Below are 19,093 nucleotides of genomic sequence, written 5' to 3'. Positions count from 1 at the left end.
GGCGGGAACGATCTGAACAGTCCCTTCATGAACTCTTTCACCAGACGATGAGACCACAAGGACGTCCGGCCCGTGGTTCTGGTGTATCGGGAGATCGCAGCAAGATGAATCTTGATGGACGCGTGTGCCAGACCAGCTTTGGCCAGCGTCAGCAGGTACGGCAGTACTTGGGGAGCCGTAATCCGTAGAGGGTTAATCTTCTGTGCGTGGCACCAGACAGAGAACCTCTTCCATTTGTGTCCGTAGCATTTAAGAGTCGAGGACGCCCTGGCCTTTGCAAGAACCTCTCTGCAATCGGCCGGTATGTCGTATCCTCCAAACTCTAGCGCTGCAGGAGCCAGGCCTGCAAGTTCAGCGACTTCGGGTCGTGGTGGAGGATGGCGCCTCCTTCCCTGGAGAGTAGATCCGCGTCCGCCGGCAGCTTGATCGGCGGGGACGCTGACAAGTCCAGAAGGTCCGGGAACCATATCTGCCTCAGCCACGCAGGTGCGACGAGGATCATCCTGCACCGTGACCTCTTGAGCTGGTTGACGAGCCGGATTAGCAGAGGCAAGGGAGGGAACGCGTAGAGGAACAGGCCCTCCCAGGGGAACGAGAAAGCATCGCCCATGCTCCTCGTCTGGGGAAACCTGCTGGCGAACCTCCGGCACTTGGTGTTCGTCGCCGTCGCGAACAGGTCGATCTGGGGTGTGCCCCACCGTCGGAAGAGGCGATCTACCAGATCCTGCCGTAGTTCCCACTCGTGGCACGAGCGCAGCTCCCTGCTGAGTGAGTCGGCGATGGTGTTTTTTATCCCTGCCAGATGAAATGGCACCAGAAAAATCCCTTGGGCGACGGCCCAATGCCACAGGTCCTGCGCCTCCTTGGACAGCGCTGGGGACCTGGTTCCGCCCTGTTTCCTGATGTAAAACATGGTGGTGGTGTTGTCGGTGAAGATCCTCACCACCTTGCCCTTGAGGGACGGAAGGAAGGACCTGAGGGCCCAAAACACTGCAAGGAGCTCCAGGACGTTGATATGTAGGGACTTCTCCGTCGGGAGCCAGAGTCCCCTTGCGTGCAGATTTTCGGTGTGCGCTCCCCCCCCTTCCAGGAAGGCATCCGTGGTCACAGTCTCCTGGTGGGCTGAGGTCTGGAAGTCCATGCCCGCCGTCAGATGCGCGCGGGTGCCCCACCACCGTATCGCTCGTCGGAAACTCTCGTCGAGCTTGATCCTTTCCTCGAAGCTGCCCGTCGTCTGGATCCAGCGCGCATCCAGGAATTCTTGCAACGGGCGCATCCGGAGCCTGCACATGGGAATGAGGTAGATGCAGGAAGACATCATCCCGAGGAGGGACTTGATGGACCTCACTTTGGCCGCGTCGGCCACCAACATCCGTTGCACCTTGCCCAAGATGGTCCTGGTCCTCTCCTCCGACGGGGAGGCCAGAAGGGACACTGTGTCGAGCCTCGCTCCCAGAAACAGTGCGACTTGCGCGGGCACCAGGTGGGATTTGGCGTAGTTCACGGAGAATCCCAGGTCCGTGAGGAGTTGGACGGTCCTTGCCGTGTGGACCACGGCGAGCTCCCTCGTCTTGGCGCGGATGAGCCTGTCGTCCAGGTAGGGGTAGACGTGAATCCCCTCGCGGCGCAGCTGCGCCGCCACCGGTGCAAGGCACTTGGTGAATACCCTGGGTGCCGACCGTAGTCCGAAGGGAAGGGCTTTGAACTGGTAATGACGCCCTTGGACCACGAATCTGAGGAATTTGCGGTGCCCCTTTAGGATGGGAATGTGGAAGTAGGCATCCTCCAAATCCAACGACGATAGGAAGTCTCCTTCCTCCAGCTGACCCAGGACGTGCTGGAGGGTGACCATCCGGAACTTCTGCGCCTTGATGAACTTGTTCAGACGTCGCAGGTCTAGGATGGGGCGCCATCCTCCCGTCTTCTTCTTCACGAGGAAGTATCTCGAGTAGACTCCGGAGCCCCAAAGCCTCTTTGGGACGAGTTTGATGGCGCCCTTTCTGAGCATCGCCTTTACCTCCAGGAGAAGTTGAGGGACGTGAAGTTCTTTCCTGGCCACGGGGGGGACGCGCGGGCACCTTCTTTGAAACTCGAGCGCGTGGCCCCGGGCCAGGGCGTCCAGCACCCAACGGTCGGTGGAGATGGACTCCCACACGCTGACGAAGCCCGCCAGCCGGCCTCCCACCGGGGTGCTTCGGTGGGGGCCCGACCCCACGGCCGGTTCAATCCTGCTTGGACGCGGCCTTGCCGCCTTGACCTCCTTGGCGACGACGGCGGGGTCCGCTAGACTTGCCTCGTCCTCTGTAGGCCTCTTGCGACGACGAGCGGGCCGCTTGACGGTAGGAAGCGAAACCGCCGCCGGAACCTTTGGAGGTGCCCTTGCCTCCGCCGCTCCGAAAGGGCGTCCGTCGTTGCAGGACTCCAAGGGCCCGGGCCGTCTCCGTATCCGCCTTGATGGCCTGAAGGGAATCATCCACTGTCTTCCCAAACAGGTTGTTCCCGTCGAAGGGCATGTCCAGGACTCTGGTCTGGACGTCCTGCCGGAAGTCCGTAGCTTTGAGCCATCCACGACGTCGAAGGCAAACGCCGTTGCCCAGCTGGCGGAACCCAGTGTCAGCGATGTCCGTCGCCACGGTGATGGCGTGGTCCGAGGCCACCTCACCTTCCTGCAGGATCTCAAGGGCCTCCGCCCTCTTGTCGTCCGGCAGAAAATCCAGCAGGGGAGCCATCTTGTACCAGAGCTCCCTGTCGTAGCGGGCCACGATAGCCAAGGCGTTGGCCGCTTTAATCGTCGTCGCTGCCGACGAGATGATTCTACGCCCCATAGTATCCAATTTCTTTCCCTCGCCGTCCGGCGGGGAAGTCGATGTGGAGGCCGCACCCCCCCCCGCTTTCTTCCTGGCTGCCGCGGAGACGACGGAGTCCGGGGTAGGCTGCGCCCGGAGGCATAGGGGGGCCGTGTCCGGGACCCGGTACTTTTTCTCGTACCGGTCTCTTCTAGCTGGCGTCGTGGAAGGGTTCTTGAGGAGGGAAAGGCCCTCATCCCAAATGTCGTCCAACAGAGGCACTGCGAGGACCGTCTTCCTCTTGGCCTCGCGCCGCTGATAAAGGAAGCCTTCCTTTTTCTTCTCCTCAGGGCAGAGTTGGAAAAGCTCGGAAGCCCTGGAGATCATGGAGTGGAAAGATCCGATCTCGTCGGGCGGAGAGGCCCTGGTGGGAGGCGACGACGGAAAATCCTCGTCGTATGCCTCGTCGTCCGTACCCGTCGCTGCCGTGTCAGTCCCCGTATCATCCCCTCGGGTGGACGGGGAGGAGGGCTGGAAGGGGCGCGACGGTTGAAAAGGAGGTGGTGGATGGATCCTTCTTTTCTTGGTAGGGGGAACACCAGAAGGTCCCGGTTCTGGATCCCCCGACGGGAGAGGTTCCTCCGTCGGTAACGGTAGCCTCGTCCTTATCTCGGAGCATAAGGACTGTATGGCCAACAAAATGGCCGCCGAGTTGTCTTGCGGCGCTGGCAGAGGGGAATCCGACGGGCGAGCAGGGGCCCCGTCGGTATCCTCGACGATGTCGTCGTCACCTGCGTCGGGGTCCATTACGACGGGCTGGCCTTCTTCCACGCCTAGGCCGTGGCTTAAGACCTCGATCAGCTCCTCTTCTGAGGTTGAGGCCGACTCTACGACGACGCCCTGCCCCCCCTTCTTCCCCACGGAGGGTTTCACGGGGGTCCTATCGATGGGCACAAAGGAAGACTCCCTCCGAGGAGGCAGGGAGATTCTGGGCCCTGAGGTCGCCACCACTGGTGCAGCCACCACAGGCTGAGCCAGGGCCGCCGCGACCGTTTCGATAGAGGGCTTGGTCGGATGGATCAAGGCCTTCACCACCTTAGGTGCGCTCACCGCCTTATCCTTGAGGGAGGGGGCACTGCCACGCTCCTCCTCTGCCTTAGAGCTCGACCGGGGCCTCTCCAGGAGCTTCGCCGGGTGCTCGGCCTTCCTCTTACCCGACCCAGAGCGTTGGCTCGTGGTTGATGGTGCCGGGGAGGGTGCGCCCTGCCTGGCGCCCGTAGAGCCCGACCGTTCGGCGCTCCCGGTGCCAGCGGACTCGCGGTGCTTGGCCTTATGTTGGGCCCCCGTCGCCGGGGCGCCCTCAAAGGTCTTAGAAGACCGCTCGGATTTCTTCTTCTTCTCGCCAGACGGGCTCTTACCCTCCAGCCAGTTGGCGAGACGTTGATGGCGGTCCTTCATGGTCCGTTCCGACATGTTGCCGCAAAACGCACAGTCCTTCTCCACGTGCGTCTTGTCCTCATGAAGGCAGTAAAGGCAGAAAGAGTGTTCGTCCTCCTTGAAGACGTTCTGCAGCTGGCATCCAGGGCAGACCCTGAACAGCTTTCCGGGCGTCGAGCTTCCCTTCTCCTGGGCCATCTCCGAGACCGGGCCTGAGAAGCTTCTGGAGTCCTCCGAAGTGTAGCTCGACGAGATCTTCACCCTTGAGGGGCACAGATGAATCCGACACGGGTCCCCGTTGATCGGATGTAGGATCGGTGGAGCTTGAGGCTCTTTTGACCAAAAGAATCGAAGTTTTTTTGTAAAAAGCGCGAAAAAAGAGCACTAACGCTCGAGAGCAATAGCACGAGGATCCCAACACATGAACGTGCGGTAAAAATCTGAAGATGGCTGCCAGAGGCGGTGCTTAGGTAGAGGGCAGTCATTGGCTGTGGTCAGTATGACGCAGAGACCAGTGATTGGTTATTACTACGAAAGACAGATCAGAAACGAAACTGATACTGGTTTTTTCTTTACCGAGGATTCCCAGCCTGACGACGGGGAATATTCATGAGCATGTGGATCCATGCCAGACCCCATGCTGGAGAATAGAAGGTTTATGGTCCTTTGCGTGTTTTGTTTGCAAAGATTGGGTGATTAGCCTGTGACCAGCCAGTCGCCCAGGTAGGGGTACACTGGTATTACCTCCCTGCACAGGTGTGCTGCCACCATCGCCAGTACCTTGGTGAATACCCTTGGAGCAGACGCTATTCCGAAGGGTAGCATCTTGATTTGATAGTGCTGGTTTGCTATTTTGAAACAAGAGTTTTCTGTGCGCTGGGAACATTGAAATATGAAAATAGGCATCTTTCATATTCAGTGTTGCCATGTAATCTCCCCGCTTTAGCAAGGGGATTACGTCTTGTAGCGTTGTAATGCAGAATGTTTGTGGCTTTACATAAGTGTTTGCAGTGCGTAAGTCTAACACTGGGCGCATAGATAGAGATCCTTTTTTGGCACATGGAAGTAGGTTGAATAAATACCCTTCTTTACCTCGTTGGACGGCACAATCTCTATGGGGTCTTTGAGAAGCAGCACGTTGACCTCTTCGAGAAGGATGAGCTGTTCTTTCTTCGTTGACTTTCTCTGGCGGGCAGGATGGTCCGATGGTCTTTGGACAAGCTCCACACAATAACCTCCAGCTACTGTTGATAGCGCCCACTTGTCCGTGGTTATACCGTCCCATGTGTGGGTTAAGTGTGAAATACATCCCCCTACTGGGGAGGCATGGGAGGGGACCAGTAGCTGGCCGTCATTGTTTGGGAGGTGTTCCTCCACCTCTAGATGTGGAGGATCTCCCTTGGTTGCGGGATCGGCGCTGGCCTCTTTGGTAACCCTGTGAGACGCTTGACCTTGGTTGTTATTCCAGGAAGAATTTTGACCTTGTCCATAAACGGAGCATCTCGGGTAATTTTGGAAATGAAAACAGCGAAAATTGTTTCCGCCTCTCTGACAAGGTGGTTTGTTAGTCAGTTGCCTCAGACTTGAGGATGTCGTATTCCTCTTTGGCAGACTTAATGGCATCCTCTACTGCTTTGCCGAATAAGACTGTTGGTTCCACTGGCATGTTAAGTAACATAGCCTGGGTCTCAAGCTTAAAACCAGACTGGCATAGCCAAGCTTGACGCTTGATTATGGTTCCTTCAGGGATCATTTGGCCCACATTATCTGCAGCGTCAAGGTTATTTTTGAGAAAGAAGCTGGATGTAGCTTTGCCATCAGCTGCTACCAGGGCTAGTTGAGACTTTAAAGGTTTGGGAGCAGAAGCTATTAGGGTAGTTATTTTATCCCATTTATGGCAATAACTTGCCAACAAGGTAGAGTTTTTGTTGATTCTAGCTTGAAAAGCTGCCAAAGTCGCTTCCTTCCTTCCCATGGTATAGAGCTTCTTGCTCTCCTTGTATGGGGGATCCTCTGAAGAGGCTAGTGGTGTCCCTGCCCTTTTATGGGTAGTTGTAACCACAAGCGAATCCGGCTTAAGCTGGCCCCCGATATAGAGCAGGTCAGACGGCACGCTGGGCGGAAATGTTTCTCTACCCGCAGGTTTACTGCCCGTGTCTGGTTAGGTGTAGGTTGAATCCTTCCTTGGACAGATTGTAAATTTGGGATGAATTGAGTGGCTTTGTCTCCCAAAAAATGTCCTCCACAAAGTCTTTGTCGAGCTGGGTTTCTTGTGTCTGGATAACAAAGTGTTCAGCCGCCTTGATTAACATGTCATTATGAGAGGCTGATTATCCACTGGCGAATCGGCCACTGGTGAGTCCAGATGAATTGGCGAGGCCAGGGTATACACCTCTGCCTCCTCCTCATCATCATCATAATAATGATGATGATCAGATTGCTGATAGTCTTCATTATCACCTTCGGTGTCTGTATGGACGTCATACAGATCACCTAGTACCGATTGGACTGGTAGTGACTCAGGACAAGCTTTTTTAGCTGGGGGCTGGGAGCCAGAAGCTGGAGGATGGGAGCTGGACACCTCAGTAGTAGGTGTAATAACCTGAATGTTTTGGTATTCTTTTCAAAGAAATTGGCCATAAAGGTCATTCTTGTCATGTCCCCGTCTGTCTTCCGCAATCCACTGGGTTGAACTGGGAATGACACCAGAGTACTGAGGGGTAGGGACTTGTCCTAAGGGAGCAGGATGGCCATGGAGTGTGGATTCTGTAAGGCTTCAGCCAAAGAACCCTCCTCCTGTGGGACAGAGTGTTTCCCTAGAAGGGGTAGGCTTGTCCTTATGAGACTTGTCCTTATGATTAGAACTCTTGGAGGAGTGTTTCTTGGAGTGAGTAGCCTTTAGCAGGCTCTCAGGGACTTTTTTTTTGACTAGGTGTTATAAACCAGTGTTATTCGACCCTAAAGCCGATTTCGACGTATGATGTCGACTTTTGTAATGGGACGCCCCTCCACCTCGTCTGTCGACGGTCGATGATGTTTAGGGGCGGCGTCTTTTGATTTCAGAGGACAGGGATTCTGTAGACCTCTCCCTTGACGCCGTACTTGGGCGTTTGGTCGATGACGTCGACTCATCGCCCAGGATGTGTGTTTGGTGACGGGGGTAGTGGAAGTGCTTTTGCCGCCGGGTGTCGTCCCTAAACCTGCAAAGTGGGAGGATAAATGTCTTACCCAAATTTTTACTAAAGTTTCCATCCTCTAAATATAGACACCTTTTACTTCGGTGCAGATTAAATATCCTGAATACAAGAGAGGTCTTGTTTATGAGGAAAACACCAGAGGTCGAAAATGCAATATGTTGTTATTGTAACAAGAGGCTGTCTGTGGAAACCCTGGAGCATCTAGTAATGCTGTGAGAAGGTCTACAAGAATCAAGAAGATTTTTCTTGGAGAAATTTAAAGATATGGGAAGTACTCTTACCTTGCGAGAATGGTGGAATTGGGTATTGGCAGGGGATCAAACCAAGCTTGTATTCGCTACTATGAAAATGCTAGAAGCAGTCTTATCAACTACCTCGGAAGGAGGAATGGCTCTGGAATAGATCTGAAGTGTGAGTGAAAATGGCTTTTAGAAGAATGTTAAAGGTTTATTCTGTAAATGCTGATGGTGAGAAGTAATGAATTAAGGAAATGATAAGTTTTTATTTTGTCATTTGTGATTTTTTCTTTTTCTTCTCTCGCCATCTGATTTATGAAACCAATAAAACATTAAAAAAAAAAAAAGTTGAACACTCCGTTTGTGTATCCACAGGAATTTTTTATTACACGTGGGGCAGAATTTAAATGGTGGTCTATCCATGTTTGAGAAAGGCAGCCAGGCAAAAAAAGCAAATGGGTGGGAAAAATGAATTCTACAAAGACCGCCCCCACTCTCCCTACTGTAAGGGCCTAAGCCCGGTGCGGCCTTCTAAGGCCGAAAGGGTCAGTGGAATCTTGAATTAGTCTGACGGTGCTGTCTTTTCCACTGCGTCGATGAATTTGTCGAAGTTGGAAGGAAAAAGGACAGAAAGAGTAAACCATTTTTAATTTGTCATAAGCAAATGGCGTTAGCCGAAATGGAACTCTGCGATAAGCGTCCACTTATGATGGCGGAAATAAACAATCTGAGGGACCTCGACACATGAAGGACCATGGGTGCGGTGGATGTCACACTAGGAATAGTATTGCTGGCACGCCCTGTCGACGTCCCCTTTCGGGTTTCGAAAACAACTGTAATACTCTGCAGCTTCCACTAGATGTCGGCCTATGCATAGCATGTGATCTAAGCAGAGGCCACAAGCCTCAGAAATATAAGGATATTACCGGATACCTTTTAAAATGTTGCCTATTCCTAACACTTGGGGGATTTCAGCATCAGTAAAGTATAAGGATCAGCCAATCAATATCAGGTCCATCTCTCCAGTTTCTTATGCAAATGTAACTCCCAGCTGAGTTAATGCTGGTTTTGTATTTACCTACAAGGCAGTTTTGGTACCTGAAAGACCCACTTCACTTTGTGTCCCTAACTAGAAGGGCAAAATCTCAAAACATCAAAAAGACTTCCTTTTACTGCTTACTTGCCTGCAACAAGGGCACTCAACGTCACAGAAAATAAACACTAGTTTCATTAACATCTGTGTGGGATCCATCTCAAACATTATGTATGTGCTACATTGTATCCAGACTACCTTTGCTTTTTCTACCAGTAGGAGAGCAAGCGAAAGCCCGGTTTAAAAAATACGGCTCAGGAGCATTACACCTGAACAAAGGGAAGCAAGAAACGGATTTAAGACTCTACATGGAATATCAGGAGTTGTGAAAACAGCCTTGAGGGCATGGTAATGGCAGAAACTGAGAGAAGCAGCACAGACATCTGTCTTCTCTGATCTTAGTGTACCTGCATCAGAACACTGCATAGTTGCACATTACATGCCTAAACTGCACTGAAAATTGTTGAAATTTAAAAGCACATATGTATGCTGGAGTTCCCTTTTACATTTGGTGAGTGGTGCAGGTATAATAGCAATGATCTTTCATGAGATCATTACATTTTTTCTTGATAACTAGCATGGCTTTCATAATATTGGACATAAATTCAAACTACAATATAGCATTATTTGTAAAAGTACATTTGCAAAATAAATATTCTGACCGCTCACAGTAACATGCAGTATTGACAATCATGTGAAAAGTTCTACTTACTTTTTAATAGTAAATTTAATTCGGTTGCCCACTTGAATTATTTTTTCCAACCTAGGAATTCCATACCATGATGGACTCCTGAAGGGAATGTTTTCTGGTAGGCCTTCAACAAACAAGTCATTAGGGTTTGCCTCAAATTTCTGGTATGGGACTGCCAGTGGTTCAGGTTTTCCCATGGCTTCAGCTAGAATGAAAACAAGAGTGAATCAACAGTTTATCACGCAATCTAAAAGTAAACTCTAAGACCATTCCAAAATGGCAAAAATATCCAATAGTAAAAATGAAAGCAAAAAGAAAAGCCTTTAATGATAAAGGAGAACCAAGCATTCAGAACCAACATACTTACCGTACGGGACATAAATGAATGATGGAACAAGTTACTTACCAGTATTTGTCTGGCATGGATTTACATGCTCATTAATATCCCCAGTCAGGCCGGGAATCCTGGGTAAAAAGAAAAAAAACAGTTTTACTTTCACTTACAAACTGTTTTTCTCTTCTAAACCAATCATACTCCCCCAGCCAATGACTGCCCTCGCCCTAAGCCCCTCCTCTGGCAGCCATCTTCAGATTTGGTAAGCACTTAAAGTGGCAGTATGACCAAGAAGAGCCACAGAGGGGACGGCGGGACGGTTCGCATGTGAATCCATGCCAGACCCATGCTAGAGAACAATAGTTACAGGTAAGTAACTTGTTCCTTCTCCAGCATGGGGTCTGGCATGGATTGAAATGCTCATGAATAAAGAATGCATAGCAGTACAAAATTACACAACCACGGGAGGTGGCAAGGCTCTACAGAAGCAATTCCTTCCTGGAATCCCTGTTGACGCAGTAGAATCTTGTGAAGGTGCGAGTGAACCTCCAGCAGGGGCACACCAGAAAGGAACGCTGTCGTCGCAGCGATCGGTCTGGTGGAATGGGCTCTCAGATGGCCCAGCAGCGGTCAGTTTGCCAACCGAGGATAGTGTGATACAGCCGCAGAGCCACCAGGAGATGGAAGCCTTGGACAATGCCTTCCCATGGTTCACAGGACCAAAGTTCATGCGTGCCACATAGAACTACAGAGAACGAGCCACTTCCAGCGAGTGCGAAGTCCTTTCAGCCAGCGATGAAGGTTCGGAAAGAACACAGGCAACACCAAGGGCTCAGTGAGGTGGAATTCCAACGGAACCTTTGGCATGAAGGAAGGGTGCTTCTGCAGCACCAACCTTGTGTCGTGAAAAGTCAGATAATGCTGTTTGCAGGATAGGGCCTGGATCTCACCCACCCTCCTGGCAGAGATGATGGCCATGAAGAAAGCCGTTTTCCATGAGAGGGGCCTGATGCATAGGCTCAAAGGGGCCCCGCCATGAGCCCCATCAGTACGACGTTGAGTTCCCACACCGGGGCAGGCGCCTTCAACGGTGAGAACGAAACAGTCCTTTGAGGAACTTCTTTATGAGACGGTGGGACCAAAGAGAAGATCGCCCTGGAGACCGGGTATAGCGGGAGATAGCCGCCAAATGCACCTTGATAGAGGCGTGTGCAAGCCCCGCCTTGGCCAAGGACAAGGACAACAAGTACGGAAGAACCTGTGGGCCGTGACCCATCAGAGAATTGATCTTCTGCGCCTGGCACCACGTAGCAAAGCGTTTCCACTTGTGGTAAGCACTTAAGTAGCACTTAAGAGTCGACGATGCTCTGGCAAGGACCTCCCTGCAGTTCGCTGGCAACTCTTACCCTCTTAACTCTAGGGCTGCAGGAGCCAAGCCCACAGGGTTCAGCCACCCTGGGTCGTGATGCAGGATTGCACCACCACCTCTGGTGAGAAGATCTGCAACCACACGCAGCTTGACCAGGGGTGATGTTGAAAGGCTGAGAGACCGGGTATCAAATCTGCCGAGTCGGCAAGGATCATCCTGCACCGGCACCGTTTGAGTTGATTGATGACTCGCAGCAGGAGCGGCAACTGAGGGAAAAGGCCTTCCCACGGGAAGGAAAACACATCCCCCATGCTCCTCGGCTGGTGGAACTTGCAGGCGACTTTCTGGCATTTGGAAGCCGTCGCAAACAGATCGATCTGGGGTCTTCCCCACTTGAGGAAGAGGCAGTCCACCTGATCCTGTCGAAGTTCCCATTCGTGGCAGGATTGCAGTTCCCGGCTTAGGGTGTAGGCGATGGTGTTCTTGATTCCCGCCAGGTGAAAGGGGATGAGAAACAGCTCACGGGCGACGGCCCGGTGCCACAAGTCCTACGCCTCTCTGGAGCGCGCCAGGTATCTGGTGCCCCCTTGTATCCTGATGTAGAACATCGTATTGGTGTTGTCCGTGAAGACTCACCACTTTGCCCTTGAGGGAGGGAAGGCAGCACCAGGATTTTGATGTGGAGATCCCTCCAGTCCGGCAGCCACAGGCCGCTGGCCTGGAGACGTCTGGTGTAGGCTCCCCAGCCCTCCATGGACGTGTCCGCAGTGACCGTCAACTGGTGCGGGGGGCTCTGAAATCGTGTGGCTCTGGGCAATGTTGGAGCGCACGCCCCACCACCTTATCGCTCAACAGAACTCCTTGTCTAGAGCAATTTTGTTCCGCGAAGCTTCCGGACACCTGGATCCAGCGAGCGCCCAGGAATTCATGAAGGGGTTGCATCCCCAACCTGCAGAGCCGGATCGGGTAGATGCACAACATGCCGAGCAGCGAATGGGTGGTCCACACCACAGCGCTCTTCAGTGCCAACAGCGATTGTACCTGCCCAGCAGGGCTGCGATCCTCACCTCCGAGGGAGCCGCCAGACAGGAGACTGTGTTGAGCCTGGCCCCCAGGATAGTGTGTTCTGCCATTTAATCAAGCAGGACTTTGGATAGTTGATGGAGAACCCCATGTCCGTCAGCAGCCCGAAGGTCTTCGCGTGTGTTTGCCGGTTACGTTCCTTGACTTGGCCCGGATTAGCCAGTCATCTAGGTACGGGTACACGTGTATCCCCTGTAGACGCAGATGGGCCGCCACTGGTGCCAGGCACTTCGTAAACACCTTGGGCGCCGACTTCAGTCTTAAGGGGAGGGCTTTCAGTTGGTAGGGCCTGCCCTGTATCACAAAGCGCATGACCATCTGATGCTTCTAATGAATGGGGACGTGGAAGTATGCGTCCTCCAGATCCAGCGACGTCAAGAAGTCTCCTTCCTCCAGATGGCCGAACACGTGCTGCAACGCGACCCTCCTGAATTTTTGGGACTAGGTATTAGTTGAGGCGCTGCAGGTCTAGAATGGGCCTCAAGCCCTCGGTAGTCTTCTTTACAAAAAAGTATCTGGAGTAGAATATGGAGCACCAGAGTCGCTTTGGAACTAGCTCAATCGCCCATTTTCTTATCATGCCCCGTACTTCCTGTAGGAGTTGAGCGATGTGCTGCTCCTGCCAGGCTACCGGCGGTATTCGCGAACACTTCTGCTGGAACTCTAGAGTGTCCCGCACCCATCGGTCGGTGGATATCTTCTTCCACTCGCGGCCAAAGCCCACCAGCTGGCCTCCCACCGAGGTGCATGGGAGGAGGCCAGACGTGCTGGCCAGTTCAATCTTGCTTCGGGGCCTGCATGCCGCCCTGGGAGCGACAACGATGTCCGCCACCTGCACCATGGACCGTGAGGGTTGACAGTACGAAGAGGACCCTCTGCCCAAACCTTTTGATGATCTGCCGGACTCCCCCTCTCCCCTGGAGGCACGAAAGATACGGCAGTGTTGTTGAAAAGTGCCCAGGGCATGGGCTTTTTTCGCGTAAGTCAAAATGGCCTGCTAAGACTAATCGACGACCTTCCCAAAGTGGTTGTCATCGAAGGGCATGTCCAGCACCCTCGTCTGGACCTCCTGACAGAAGTTTGTGGCTTTCAGCCAGCCATGATGATGGAGGCAGACACTGCTCCCCATCTGTCGGAACCCTGTGTGCGCGATGTTCCGGGCCACTGATTGCATGGTCCGATGCGACCTCTCCCTCCTGGAGGATGGAAAGTGCCTCAACCCGCTTGTCGGTTAGGCACTCCAGCACAAGGGCCATCTCATGCCACAGCTCCCTGTCGTGCCTGGCCAGGATTGCAAGTGCGATGGCTGCCTTGACTGCTGATGCTACCCATAGCATCTAACTTCTTCCCCTCACTATCAGGAGGGACGGAGGATGAAGACGAAGGGTTAGACTACTTTCTCGCTGCCGCCTGTACCAATGAGTCCGGGGAAGGCTGCGAATGTAGACACTTGGTTGCAGACTCCGTCACCAGTTATTTTTTTCTCCAGCCTATCCCTCTTGGCCTGGGCCGTTGCCGGATTCCTCATCAAAGCTAGGTCCTCCTCCCAAACGTCATCCAGGAGAGGGACCACGAAGATGGTCTTCCTCTTGGCCTCGTGGTGTCAGTTGGAAGAGTTTGGGTGCTCTGGCGACCATGGCATGGAACAACCCCACATGGTCCAGGGGATCAGTGCTTGGCTGCGGCGAACCACCCGCCGTGGCCATGTCCTCGTCCGTGTCCGTAGTCGCGGGTCATCCCCATTTCACTGAGGGTGTGGGGGGGGGGTACATGCGGAAGTTGATGAGGTGGCGTAGGGTGCCACTTCCTCTTATTCACCGGCACTAGTCCGGGGCCACCGGGTCCTGGGCCTGTGGTGTGGTCGGCATCCCTTTCTGAATCTCCGACAGCAGGGTGTCTAGGGTCGATAGGATGTCCAGCTATACATCCCTTGGAGGTGGTCAGGCGGTAAGCCTACTGGGCCCCACGGTCAGCATTTCCACTGTTGCCGTCTCCGTTGTTGCCCCCCCCTCGGCGTTGTCACCCACGTCCGAAGAAGAACAAGTTACTTACCAACTGGTAACGTTCTTTCGACTGGATGATCCTCCAACATATTCCACATCTTTGATCTTCGGAAACCTTTTCAGCAGAGGGCATCCTGCATCGATGACATTGGGTCGATGTCCCTCGAAGGCCTCCGTCGAGGGCGACATCACCAGATGTTATAAATAAGACGCACGGCGCCCGTAGCCTCAGTCTACGTGTTTTCCCTCAGAAGGTGTGGCACCAGTCTCATGCCTGCTTGACTGCACATAGCCTTTTGGAAACGTAAGCTGCAATCGCATAGGAAATTCTCCAGAGGGGCAGGCTGGGAGGGCGATGTGGAATACGTTGAGGAACATCCGTCGAAAGAACGTTACCAGTTGGTAAGTAACTTGTTCTTTGAATGGATTGTGTCCTCCAACGTATTCCACATCTTTGACAGGCGCCCAAAGCGGTACCAGAAAATGGAGGAGGGAGAAGAATTTATAATACCCAATCAGATGGCAGAATAAAGAACTGCTTTACCAAAGGCCATATCTTGACCATGGAGCATATCCAGGGAGTAATGTTTGACAAAGGTGTGGATAGAAGCCCATGTAGCTGCGTCACAAATATTCCTAATAGGAACTCCCCGCTGCAGGGCTGTGGAAGTAGCCACTCCCCTAGTGGAATGAGTACGCAGCCCTTCAGGAGGGTCCTTACCCGCCAATCGGTAACACTCCGTAATGGTGAGGATAATCCACCTGGACAAGGTCTGTTTGGTAACAGCCTGGCCCAATCGGCATCCAGCATATCCTACAAAGAGTTGATCGTCCGCTCTGACCCTGGACATCCTAGAAATGTAAAAGCTCACAGCTCTCCTAGGATCCAACCGATGGAGTCGCGCCTCTTCCTTCCCAGGATGAGGAAAAGGGTAGCAAGATGGAAGAACCACCTTCTGACTGAAATGAAATTCAAATACTACCTTAGGTAGAAAGGAGGGACGTACCCACAGTACAACCCTGTCCTTGTGAAACACAGTAAAGGGTGGCTTAGAGGATAGTGCCTGCAATTCACTCACTGCGAGCGGAAGTAACCGCAACCAAGAACACAGTCTTGAACGACAGTAATCTCAAAGGACAAGAGTGCAAAGGTTCAAACGGAGCACCCATGAGAAATTTCAAAACCAAATTCAAATCCCAAACCAGCACCTGGAAAGGGGACGACGGGAACACATTTGTCAGTCCTTTAAGAAATTGAGAAATCAAAGGAATCTTAAAGTAAGAGCATTCTTCAGACGAGCACTTAAAGATACACAGCGCCTCCAGGTAACCCTTAATGGTACCCACTTTAAGGCCCCTGTGGGCCAAAGTAAGTAAGAAAGACAAAACTATAGGAAAGGAGAACTGAAAAGGATCAACATTGTGATCTCTGCACCAGTCGCAGAACTTGCGCCAACGGTACATGGATTTTGTTGCAGGCCGCCTGGCCGAAAGCAACACCTCCATCACGTCATCCGGGAGGTCCCAATCCTTATAACTCAACCTTTCAGATACCAAGCTTGAAGGTTGAGAGTTGTGACCTCTGGATGGAGAACCTGACCACCTCCTCGCACGCACGAGAGCAGTTCCTCTCGGCAGGGAAGACGGCAGATGGACATTTCTAGAAGGTCCGGGTACCACGCTCTTCTCGCCCAACCCGGAGCAATGAGGATCATGTGGGAACCGAACCTCCGTAACCTCCGCAACACTTGAGGATTGACGGGGACTAGAGGAAAAGCGTACAGCATTGGGAATGACAAATCCACTACGAATGCATCTCCTAAGGCTCCTCTTGGAGGAAATTCCCGTGAGTAGAATCTCTCGCACTTCCGGTTGACACTGGTGGCGAAGAGATCCACTTGCGGGGTTCCCTAAAGGGCGAAGATCTCCTGAAGGACTTCCTGAACCAACTCCCACTCGTGAGAGACCGTGCTCTGCCTGCTCAGAGCTTCCGCATTTTGGTCTCCGTCCAGATGAACTGCAGAGATGGAAATTCCCTGCTGGATGAACCAGAACCAGAGCTACATTGCCTCTCTGCACAATGGGAGTAACCCTACCCCCATACCCCCTTTTTTGTTGAGGTAATGCATGGCCACTGTGTTGTCCGTCAAGATCAGGATGCTAGGCCGTAAAGACCCACGCATATGGAAAGCAAGGCACAATCACCATATACTAGTGATACGACAGACACAAGGTTTGATTTTCGAAGTAATATGGTTTATTTCAAAGTATGCTCAGTCGTCCGACTCAGTCTAACGTCTCGCAACGTGCGTCAACTAGACCTTGTGAGACGCAAGAGAGCGAGCATCGCTCAAGCGGGCACATATTTACAAGCATGTAATCTTTGAAGGCAAATCAAACCGCCCATAATGTATCTTCTAGAGCTAGGGTTCGGTGACTGAAAATCATGACAAATATGACACATTATGACAAGTTTCCTATTCAATCTAATTATACTCATTTTAGCAACAGTTGCAGAGACAGTTCTTTGTTATGGAGAACAAAGCACTTGTTCAGCAAGGATATCATGTTTGTGAGAGAGACACATTCCATCGTACGTTATCTAGCCGTTTCCATTCGTGAACTAGGGGTCAGCCTGTTCTGAGGCAGATCCGCGAAGGAGGACCACTAGAAGAATATAATTCATGTCTTAACTGCCTATTGCTACAGCTTTGGTAAGACAGGCCGGCACCTGGGCCGCTGATTAAATGCTGTTTCTGCTTGCCTCCAAGGACTTTGTGAGGGAGGAAAACAATGTATTTCTATACTGTTTGGCATTCCTGTCTGGGATGATATTTCAACATGCAGGCTGTGGCCTCGCACCGTGTATGAGCTTTCAGAATGAAATACATTTTGCAAAGCATTTGACAGAAAGGAAAAAAGCAAATGGCGGATATTCACACAAAATGGACGCCCTCTGGTTATACTGACGATTCTGTGTTTGTCACATGATGCAATTGGCTTCCGGCCAACATAACATACATACTATACAGGAATAGGGTCGTTTCGGGACTAACAAGGATACTCTTCCCCCGTAAACACGGCAAAAAAGCCTTCAGAGCCAGCCAGATTGCTCTCAGCTCTAACAGATTAATGGAGTTTGTACTCCGACGGAGACCGACTGCTGGCGGTCAAGTCTTTGGCATGAGCGCCCCATCCTGTGAGGGAAGCATCCGTCACTACAGTCACCTCCGGCCACGGCGTCAAAACGTTTATGCCCCTCATCAGGTTCCCTTTGTTGGCTCACCACAGAAGGATCCTGGAAGACCGAGAGTGGAATCCGAACGGAATCTGACATCTTGCAGGAGAACTGCGACCACTGCCTCTTGAGTACCCATTGCAGGGATCTCATCCGCAGCCTGGCCTCTGGCACCAGAAAAATGCAGGATGCCATGAGGCAGAGAATTCAAAAACCGGGAGACTCTGGGCATGTTGAAACTGGTCCACCAACTGCACAATGTGATGAGCCCTCACCTTGCGAGGCAAGCACTTACAAGGACGTGTCTAACACAGGCCCGATGTACTGGAGCTGTTGGGAAGGTGTCAGATGCGACTTCTTGAAATTCAGGGAAAAGCCCAGCCTGTGGGGGGTGCGGCAGGTGAGACCAAGATGATCCAACGCTGGCTCGGGAGAGCACAGCCGGATCAGCCAGTCGTCCAGGTAGGGGTAGACGTAAATGACCCCTCCCCCATCCTCGCCTAAGGTACGCTACCACCACCACAATTAGCTTGGTGAAGACCCTCGGGCGGAGGTCAATCCGAACCGCAGGACCCGAATGTCATGGCCACTGGTCAATGGCCAGTTACTTCACATCTTGCAGGGTCCCTTTGGCACCAAGCTCATTATAAAGTGTGCTTTGCACACAGACTGTTGAAGGCACATGCATCTGGACAGGGCGGGGCCCTAGCAATGCATGGAAGGCATGTGCAGAAGGCAGGAGGAGTGGCAAGGAGGGCCCTCAGGGCAGGGCCTTGTTAGGGAGAATTCTCAATAAATGGCTGATTCCCCTTACCTAATGAGTCCCTCAGCAGCTTTGCTGGATTTCTAGGGTTTATTTTTTCACCTGGTAAGAGTGTGAGCCTTTTTCCCACTCTTATATGTCTTTTGTTGTGTGTGTTTTCACTTTGTGTGTGATCTTGGGCACTGGAGCCTCACCTACTCCATGTACACCACGTTGCGCGTGTTACACAGCACCTTCAGTGCAGTGACACAGGGATGTCTTTGAGACTTCCCCCTGACTCCATTTTTCTGGGAATGACTACTGTCCGCCAGAAACCGGTAAAGTTGCCATTAACTTTAGTCACTTTAAATTACAGACCCCGTACACCCCATCTTACATGGAGTACTGGAAAGGGTTAACTCTTATCCCTTTTTGTCTGTGCCTCTTGGAACCTTGTTTCGCTCCCTTAACTTTAAGACTTGGCTGGTGGCAGCGGTATCTACCCAAACTTTTCTACCACGATTATATTATATAAAACGTGGTATTGTTTTAGGCTATTATAGTAGCCTCGAACATAAACCCGCTTGACCAAATACATTTTATTTTGGTTCCGGCTGGGTTTATGCGCCATTTCTTTTTGTTAAAGTCTTTCTTGTGTTTTACTCTGCGTGCCAAACCGGGGTTGATTCCTTTGTTTGCTGTCTTTTCGCGGACCTCTGCCCAGAAGCCCTCCTTAAGGTGCCTGATAGTCTAGATGGGCAGGATGTGAGGGAAGGAACGTCGGACCCCTGCCATGGGTTGTCTTAGCAACCCAAGTCGCACTCTTGTCTGATTGGCTAAGGGGACTGGCCTTGCCAGGGCAGTCACCCTGCTGTGTGATTGAC

The 19,093-nt window shown here is 52.2% G+C and overlaps 1 protein-coding gene across 1 annotated transcript in view; it reads right to left on the bottom strand.

The window, feature by feature from the left end:
* GTF2I (general transcription factor IIi) overlaps positions 1 to 19,093 on the bottom strand; it is a 2,618,156-nt gene that overhangs the window by 1,670,766 nt on the left and 928,297 nt on the right. The window contains exon 16 of the mRNA XM_069614749.1: positions 9,462 to 9,645. Coding sequence (XP_069470850.1) covers positions 9,462 to 9,645 — 184 coding nt within the window. The remainder of the gene's footprint in view (positions 1 to 9,461; positions 9,646 to 19,093) is intronic.

Source organism: Ambystoma mexicanum, chromosome 9 (genome assembly GCF_040938575.1).
Source record: "Ambystoma mexicanum isolate Mex_15411 chromosome 9, UKY_AmexF1_1, whole genome shotgun sequence".
Taxonomy (NCBI): Eukaryota; Metazoa; Chordata; class Amphibia; order Caudata; family Ambystomatidae; genus Ambystoma; species Ambystoma mexicanum.
This window is presented reverse-complemented; position numbering and strand designations above follow the sequence as displayed.